At 48.8% G+C, this 9366-nt stretch overlaps 1 protein-coding gene and 1 long non-coding RNA gene across 2 annotated transcripts; one reads left to right on the forward strand and one right to left on the reverse strand.

Moving 5' to 3' along the window:
• Positions 1-366: 366 nt before the first annotated feature.
• LOC124678596 lies at positions 367-1529 on the forward strand. The gene is made up of 2 exons (XR_006994540.1): positions 367-699; positions 803-1529. It is a non-coding gene; the product is annotated as an uncharacterized LOC124678596 (long non-coding RNA).
• Positions 1530-4169: 2640 nt separating this feature from the next.
• LOC124678730 lies at positions 4170-7366 on the reverse strand. The gene is made up of 3 exons (XM_047214594.1): positions 7288-7366; positions 6472-6747; positions 4170-6021 (listed from the first exon to the last, which is right to left on the reverse strand). Exons 1-3 carry the CDS (start codon positions 7306-7308, stop codon positions 4522-4524), a joined length of 1797 nt encoding a protein of 598 aa, XP_047070550.1. The 5' UTR covers positions 7309-7366; the 3' UTR covers positions 4170-4521.
• Positions 7367-9366: the final 2000 nt, after the last annotated feature.

Consider the following 9366-nt stretch of genomic DNA (forward strand, 5'->3'; position numbering starts at 1 on the left):
GGATGGTCTTGTGTAGAAAGGACAGACACATGTTGGCAGTCATAGTAATGCGGAGAAAATACTAAATCTGATACCGCAAATCACCTTTTCCTTTCAGGGTACGGGTTGGCCGTGCCCCACCAGACAGAACTCATTGCGTGGACAGGCAGAGTGCGCTAGAGAAATCGGTCCGGGGTTACTCAGAGAAGTTGGGAGACAAGGTCATTGACCCTTCCCGAAGGTTGTTCGATGCACATGTTTGTCTGTCAGTACAGGAGGTTGGTATATGAACGTGAAGCAGATGAAAGGTAAGAAGAGAAGCGTACGAAAGTTGTAAGTAACTTTCCCGTTATATCAGTACTTTGTAACTGTGTCGGAAAAGCATAATTTAAGATGAATAATTGTCATCTGATGATTGAACTTAACTGTGCAGAGCGGGGCTGTCCTGCGGTATAATTTCACAATTGAAAGGCATACCAGTGAGGTATACAAGAGATCAATGTTCGAGCAATTTGGGAAGATGATCTTCCAAGCATGCGCTTACAAGGTAGAGGAGGTGGAGAAGAACAGACTATACAGAACCACACACACAGATGCCTCCAGGCGGGAGAAGTCGAGTAGAGTTGTATTTGATGTGAATATGCTAGATGAAGGGCAGCAGTTCAATTGTGAGTGTAGAATGTTTGCACACATGGGGATGCTTTGGGGCATGCTCTGAAGGTAGGTTCCATTTATCCTGATACCCTACACCGAAAACAGCTGGCCACTATTTTGTATCGGTTTGCCTAGGAAGCGTGCCTGATTCCTGTTTTATCTGTCTCAGGTGATGGATTATGTTGGAGTAACTGAGATACCTAAGAAGCATATCCTGAAGCAGTGGATGAGAGGTGCAAGGAATTTGCTTCCAGAACACCTGCGGCACTGCGTGACCAGGCTGTTGGAAAAAAATTCACGAAGAGGCATTCCAGTCTATACATACAAGCAATGGAACTTGTTAGGCTTGGAGATACAAGCGCCGCAGCTTCTGACAAGTTAGCAGTCCTGTTCAAGGAGAACCTTGCTACCATGGCTCCTTTCGAAGAAACAAGGGATGGCCTTGGTTTGGAGGACAGACCATCGACTAGAGCACCGTGCGAGGGTTGTAGCAAAAGAACTAGATTTTGCAGCATCTGCAAAAAGCCCAGTCACAAATGAACTACTTGCCCAGAGAGGGGAATGAGCCAAAGCAGCCAAGGAAGCCAGGAAGGTGCAGTGTCTGTGGTGTTGCTGGGCATGGGAGCACCTGTGAAAACCCATGCAGGTGTGACAAAGAATAGTAGTAGGAAATTCGCCTGTACTAATCGTGTTAAAGCTTCATGACTATGTGTAATAAAAATAACTGCTTGAGTAATGAGTGTCGTTCTGTATGGTAGTAGTACTGTTTAGTGTTTGGAGTGTATGAACAAAATGCGTGGCGCGGCCGTAGTGAAACTGTAAAAAAGATTGTAATCTTGAGCTGCTCCATTGGAGCTGCATTCAATCAATACAGCAAGTGCATGGCCGCATGGGCAGGTTCTGGCTTGTGTGCAGTCAGGATGGATTTGAATCTATCGACAGACGTAGATAACGTCTGGATTGCTTTAAATGAGGACACTGCGTGGCAGAAATGTACTGTTCGAAAACTGATATACGCTGTGGAATACTACCCACTGTATTGTCTGGCACACAGATCATGACGAAAATGAATGGTCCAGATATAGGGATCATCTGGACCTGAGTTCCGTTTCGAATTTCCGATTTATAACTCCTTTTGCTAACTTAAGCTGATATTTGGATATTTGGTGCAAAAATAATAGCTCACTCTATATATATCTTTTATGATTTCCTGGAGCAAATAAGCCAAGCGAACTCTGAGTTGTTAGTTTAGACAAGAATCAGGATTCAGGTGAGATATCATCTTAATTTTTTATTACCTGCACAAAGGTCTCTCTCTGTGTTTCTCTGGGTTGTCAGTAAAATGACAGCATCAGTTTTTATGTCGGTCCATTTGAGAAATTGGAAACATATAATTTATTAGATCATCATGAACGAGAGAAATTGTGGTGTTTTTCTTGGAAGTAATTCTAATTTATGTGCAAAAGACGTACAGTACACTTTTTCTGCTCTGTTTTCTCTCCATTCCATGTGCTCCTGTATTTCAGTCTGGCTCGATTGTCGAAGGTGGGGTGAATTCTAAAGCTATTGCTATCGGCCAACTAGATCGCCGCACCAAAAAGTATAGAAACATCTTACGTTCATCTTGTGTTTACATTTGTAACTTATTGATCTCATCAGTACTGTTTTCCATTGTTTACTTAAGTCCGTTGTTATGTTGTTTCGCTTCACTTACTTATGTATAATCATGTAATCTGAATCAATGAATTGTCATATGTAAGTCGTCAACTTATTTTCTGCAACATAACTTTTATGAGAATGTAATATAGTACACATTGCACAATAGTTTCAATTGTTTATATAATCTTGCGATCCAATAGTTCAAAACCCTATATACCTGCGAAAAAATTATTTGAGAGGCGTGGAATGCTCTGAGAATTAGTGGGTAAAAAGTGATACATATTTTTTGATTATGCATATCACATAATCGTTGTTTCGCTTTTACTATAGGCTTCACAGAAAAGCTTGGGGAAAATGACATGTTGGATTTTCAATGTAACACCATGGGAACTTTGTCCAATGTGTTATGGCAATGTTCGTCTATCTCAGATTGAGGTTGAGCCCTTCCTTAACATTCTTCATCTGACAGAGTATAGCTCATTCCATAATTAACAATACTTTCGAATGATTAAATGCAGAGGCTGGTGTAAGGGACCAAAGCAGGATATGTTATGCTACTTCCATCGGATTTGATGATTTAATTGTTGGTGCTCTGAGGAACTGGGTATACCACAAGCCCACATGGAGCTTTGACAACGCATGTGTTTAATGGTCAAGTTGACATTTGTAGTTCCCTCCTCCCTGTGGACCTGTGGTAGTTTAAAGCAATAAAGCTAGGTCAGTTAGATACAGGGCGTCTGAAGTCCCACAAATACTTCTCGCCTCTTTTCCATTGAAATTTCTAGGAACAACCAAGATGTGTGGATTATCAGTTGCACCGAGAGTTCGAGCAAGTATACCGCTGAAGTCCATCTAATGACTAAGGTGTATTGTCCAACGACAGCCGTTTCATTGATGCCTCCCTCTACCCAAGAACAGCTGTTTCTGGAGGCCTCCTGATCAGCTAACTGGCTGATGGCAAATGTCGCTTCGTTCTATGATTTAGCACAAGCTGGTGTTTGGGGCTTTTCTGTTTATGATTCATGTATGCTTGGAGTTTGGTGGGCATGGAAGAGATCATCGTGGATATTTCTGCATTTGTACTTAAAAATGCCATAACTAGCAGTTGTAACTATGTAGTGTGTACATCTCATTTTCCTGAAATATGTGTATTCTGTGGCTACTAGCGTTTTTCTATATGTGCCGTGGTTAATGGAATCTTTGTGTTCCCTAAAGAAGTAGCGAACATGGGCGCAGGTGGCAGTTATCTCCCTGTTGTTGAACTCATCTATCAGTACAGAATTTGTGAGCTCCCGAGCAAGAAAATGGATGCGCGACCAAAAGCTGTCAATTCAAATATACACTTCTATTCTTATCATGTTTTATGTTTCTGACGAACAACAGATTCGTTGTTTCATGTGCAGATTAGGAGTGATGGGTCCTGCTCCCTTTTTCGTTTTCTCTTACATCATGAAATGTTCATTTTATGTAGTTTTTGGTGACAACGAGACTTTCATAATTTGGCGTTTATATACCTTAACTGTATTTGTATTACAACAACAAAATCAATACAAAACGTAACACCTACAATCAGTAACTTGAAAGCATATATACCTCAGTCCACTACAACTAACACTAGAAATTTACTTCATGGTAAACTAATATGTAACCTGAAACTGCCTCTAGTCTGTTCTGAAACTTTGGTGGGTGTGTGTCCGTGTGATGATGCAGACCTTGCCACTTGTTTAATTTTTTCCGCAAAACATGTAATGTACACGAAAAGAACATTGCTCCATGTGTTCTCACAAGTCACAAGGTTCGAGCTACTGTAAAAGAGACAAATATGCACCTCAATCGAGTTTGGCAGACATGGAAAAATGAACAAGCAATTTACACTGTATCAGCAGAATGTGTATCGGTATCATTGTACACTTTGTTTCAGAGATGGTAAAGAAGATGAAAATCTACAACTAATGGAGTTCTGGTGAACCTCTGCAATCCTGTAACTGCAGCAGTATAGAATGGACAGAGAATAGCTGAAGGTCTACCAGGTCACAGCTCAAATCTACACCTAATAGAGTTCTGGTGAACCTCTGCAATCCTGTAACTACAACAGTAGAGAATGGACGTTGGATAGCTGAAACTCCAACATGTCACAGCTCAAATCTACACCTAATCGAGTTCTGGGTCAACCTCTGCAATCCTGTAACAGGTAGAGAATGGACGGATAATAGCTGAAACTCTAACAGGTCACAGCCCGAAGTTCACGCATCTCATAAGCGTATCGTACAACAGGTCCAGCTCTGCATATACCTTGTCTGCTATCTCTGCGGAACGCTCAGCTCCAGGCACTCGCTGGCAGTTGCCAACGTCAAGGCTCCAGCAGCTCCGGAGGCGATTCTGCATAAACTCGGAGGCCGAGCTCAACTTCTCGAAAAGAACCAGAGCGGCACCTTGCTCAAAAGAGAAAGCGAGGGCATGAGGCCCAGCGTATGCCCTCAATGCTGCGCCAAGCTGATCCTCCCTCCTGTCAGGCTGAATCCCTAGCAGGAGCACAGCCCTGTCCGGGAAATCGCTGTATCGGACAGCGAACGGCTGGGAAAAAACAGTCAACTCGATGAGGCCCTCAGCAATCCTCTCGACCTCATCAGGTGCACAGGCCTTAATATCCCTGTTGATCCGGGACTTTACAAGCTCGGTAGACAGGCGGAGCACTTGTGTGTTAATTCTACATGCAGGGATGTCGAGCTGCTGCTCGTACTCCTCGGCGAGCTCCTTCTCATCCGGCGCAACGAAAGGCTCGTTCTGCAGGACGAGCTCCTGCTCGTCCTCCTCGGCGAGCTCCTTCTCATCCGGCGCAACGAAAGGCTCGTTCTGCACCACGAGCTCCTGCTCGCCCTCCTCATCCGGCGCAACCAAAGGCTCGTTCTGCGCCACGAGCTCCTGCTCGTCCTCCTCATCCGGCGCAACCAAAGGCTCGTTCTGCGCCACGAGCTCCTGCTCGTCCTCCTCCTCCGGCGCAACCAAAGGCTCGTTCTGCGCCATGGGATGCTGCGCGACGACAGGTTCATCCTGTGGGGCAAAAAGCTCATCATCGTCCAGGATCTCACAGGTCAGCGGCAGTCCAAAGATACTGATCCATGTCTCTTCTGTCTCACGCAGCTGAAGGCGAGCATTACGTGTATTACTGAACACACCAAAAACCAAGTCCTGACTCCGGTGGAGGATCAAAGCCTCGAGGCCCCCCATTCCATTGTTGACATAGCGGGCGACATCGCGAGCATCCCAGTTCTCTGTGTTCAGTCCTTTGAACAGCACAATACGTCCCAAGTACTCTGGCTGGGTGAAGCAGCTGGGGATAATACCTCGCAGCTGGTGGTCGCCGGCAGCTGCTCCAGCCATGTCCCTCAAGGGGAACATGGTCGAGTCATAGATCCTAAATTGGCCGCTCTCTGCCAAGCTCCTGGCCACCTTTTCGGCAGTGAGTGCGTCTTCATACACAAGGACGGCAAGCTCCTTGAACGTGACGATGGCACAGACGCTTACTTTCGCCAGCAGCAGCTCCTCATCCAGATCTTTCAGTTTGTACTCCCCGATCAGAAACAGGCAGCGCAGATGGACCAAACTGTCTTCCTCCACGTAAGCGGCTGGAATTAATGACTGAATTCGAGCTGCAGTAGCACTCCTTCCAGCATGATCCTCTGCCGCATCAGCAAGCAACCCTGGGTGGGCCATCAGCACATCTCGAGCCTGAAATTTGTGGTGGAACCGAATGTTAGTAAACGGAGTGCGTTATCAACTCAATAATCAATGTCCCCAGAAGCAAGGTGTAGGGGAGATTTGTCCAATAGGGACATAACTAGTTGCTAAGCCCAGTCAGTCCAGTATGTATGGTATGTCCAGTAAGGCTAGTGAAGTAAAGAAAGTAAGGAAAGGCAAGTAATGTAAAACATTCCTTGGTTGCGTTGCTATCACTATTGAGATGATAGTTGAGGTTATCATTCCATTAGTAACCCATGCATTCCAATAAGCCTTGCACTCCTGTGAATTAGCTATTTGATTTCTCTAGAATGACATGAGCATTATTTAGTGGGTATCAGAAGATTTCTCCATCTTGAATTCAATGGTACTGTTTTTATTACCCTCGAGCCGATTTCAAATCGAAATTGCAGTGCGAATTGAACAGGCCGGGTCGCTCACCTTGAGACATTTAACCACTGGACTGGCAATAGCCTCGTCGCAGTCGGCCTCGTTGGCGAGCACCACCAAGCCGGCGCGCTCGCCGGTGTCGAAATCACGGACGACAGCTGCCGCCACACCGTCCGTACTGAGTGGAAACAACTTGATAAGATCATTGACAGTCGTGATCCGCGTCACTCCCGTCACAAACACCGACCGATTCCCCAAATTGGGGTCATGAGCGACCTCCGGGGCCACCGTGAACAAGATGCTAAAGAGTATCCTAGCTTGACGGTACTGCAGCAAAAAAGAAGAGGACAATGCGTGAATTAGAGGTCCAGAACAATTCATAATCGACGGAAACATGACTGCACAGAATCTCTGGAAAGAATCCAAGAACCACCGGCCAGCATTGCCGGCAAAAACCAAGAACCGCCAACCATCCAAAAATTTGGGTTCATCTCTCAAGCCTCTTGAGACGGAGGAGCGCAAGGCAGCAGAATAACACGCTTGCGTTAAAACAGGGGACTGGAAATCGTCGCTGGAAAGATTGAAGAACCACCGCCAGCATTGCCGGCAAGAAACCAAGAACCGCCAACCATCCAAAAATTTGGGTTCATCTCTCAAGCCTCTTGAGACGGAGGAGCGCAAGGCAGGAGAATAACACGCTTGCGTTAAAACAGGGGACTGGAAATCGTCGCTGGAAAGATTGAAGAACCACCGCCAGCATTGCCGGCAAGAAACCAAGAACCGGGGACAGAACCACCATATTTTTCAAGAAACCATCCAAACATTTGGGTCCGTTCGGGGAGGAGGAGGGAAGGGGTGGTGGGGTACCTCGCATCCCGTGTCATCCATCTTTGCTCTGGAGAAGTTGGACGGAGAGTTTGAGCCGGAGCAGCTCGCGGCGGGGAAGAGCTCGACAGAAGAAGACCGTTGTTTTTTTTCTGATTCTGAATGGGCGGCCGTGGGCTATATAAGCTTAGGCCGAAAAGCTTTTGCCACAAAAACTTTTGGGCCAAGCCCAAGAAAAGCCCGTTCAGCCCATACAGCCTACGAGCCCAACAGCGCCCGTGTTCCTCGCTGCCGGGAATGCTCCGCGCCCTGCCGCCTCCCCGGAGCACCCCGCCGCTGTCCAACGCCACCCGCCCTCGCCGCCGGCGCTCGCACCCTCCAGCACTCGCAGCCCGCCGGCGGCCTCACATCCAGTGCGCGCGCCGCCGGCCAGCCTCCCGGCTCCCACCGCACGAGCTCCGGGCCTCGATCCCATCCGGCGTCTTCCCCACGCGACAGCGCGCCGCTCCCAAGCTCCTCCCCGGCATGACCCCTCTCGCTCCCGCTCCCGCACATGGCCACTCGTCCGGCGCGAACTCCCGCTGAGGCTAGCTAGAGGAGATGTGCGTGCGGGCGGTGGGTGCGTGGCCGCCGGCTTTCCGTGCCGATTGGGATTGCGATCCCTCCCTTATTTCTGAACGATTCGACTCTAACTGTTGCTTATAAACATCCCATTTTGAAAATAACATGCCATGCTTCTCAATTACTGTATAAAAAACCCCCTTAAACTGTCTGCATTACATATGAGTATTTGTTTCATATAAATACTCATCTTATTATCAATTAAACGGAAGATCCTTACATGAGCTCGTGTCGTCATATTCCTAGCACATCACTTCACTGACATTGCTCTTGACTTGGTCCTAATTAGAGCATCTCCACCGATGCCCGCAAATAGGCGCCGGCAGGAGCGCCGACACGATCGTATGGGAGGCGCCGGCATAGCATACATGATGTTTCCACACCGATGCCCCGCATAGGACAACCCCGATAGGATTCAAATGTAAAAAAGAAAACATTTTAAAAAGTGAAATTCATACAAATTTACACAAGTTTTATATAAAAGTGATTCGAATTTGAACTAAAAACTAAAAAATACTAGTGGCAGTGCGCGTCGAAGGCGCTGAAGTCAAGGTTGTCCGCGTCCTCACTGTCGCCGTCGTTGTCAGAGGAGGTGCCGAAGGACCAGTCGTCCCCTCCTCCTTTGGCGTCGGCGGCTCAGAAGGACCAGGGAGGTCGACGAAGTTCTCGCCGTGGTCCCTCGCGGACCACACCGCCGCCTGCCTCGGGTCGAGCATCATCTGCCGGTAGTCCTCATCGATGGAGCGGCCGATGATGAAGTTCTGCCCGGAGAGTTCCTCATCGTCATCGGCGCCATGGAGGGTCGCATGCGCCTCCGCTTCCATCTCCCACCATCGCCTCTTCACCGATGGAGGCGGCGCTGAGGGGTCGGTGTCCTCCTCCTTGACGCGACGAGTTGGACAGATGCCCCCGGCGTCCTCCGAGTCGGGGCAAAAGTCGTGCACCGTTGGTCGTCGTGGACGACGACGCCGGCAGAAGGAGGCGCGGCCGAGCGCGTGCGTCCACCGACGCTTGACGAACCAGAGCGTGAGTGGGCCGACGTGGTTCTTGCCGGCGGCCTCTGTAGAGGCGGTGGCATGCACTGCGTCTGGGGGAAGTAGAGCAGGACGTGCGGAGTGTCGCCGTGGACGCGCGGGCGGTAGCTGTACTCCGCTAGTGTCGTGTCGACGTCGCGACCTTATACCAGGCCTAGCGGCCAACGTTGTTGAAATGGCCAGCGTCGCGGTCGGCCGAACGAGCAACCTCGATGGCACGCTCCTCTGTGAAGCGCCCCGGCCAAGCCGGGCTGGTGGGCGCGTTCGACGGCTTGCTTCGGTCGACCGGCGACATGTGCGCCCGCCGCTCGGCGATGAGGGCACACGTCTCCGGCCCTGGGGGAGGCGGTGGCGGCACGGCGTAGCCGACGTTCGACATGTGCCACCCATGCGGCAGCTTGAACTACAGCGGCACGGGGATGCGCTGCCAGAACATCACGTCCGCCTCGTCGTACGTGAGCTGCAG

The sequence above is a fragment of the Lolium rigidum genome, chromosome 7 (assembly GCF_022539505.1).
Source record: "Lolium rigidum isolate FL_2022 chromosome 7, APGP_CSIRO_Lrig_0.1, whole genome shotgun sequence".
Classification (NCBI taxonomy): Eukaryota; Viridiplantae; Streptophyta; class Magnoliopsida; order Poales; family Poaceae; genus Lolium; species Lolium rigidum.

Coding starts and splice junctions, on each gene's coding strand:
- LOC124678730 (XM_047214594.1), bottom strand. CDS start 7,308: ATGGATGACACGGGATGCGAG. Junction 6,748..7,287: donor TGGATGACACGGGATGCGAG/GTACCCCACCAC, acceptor TTTTTGCTGCAG/TACCGTCAAGCTAGGATACT. Junction 6,022..6,471: donor CAGTGGTTAAATGTCTCAAG/GTGAGCGACCCG, acceptor CACAAATTTCAG/GCTCGAGATGTGCTGATGGC.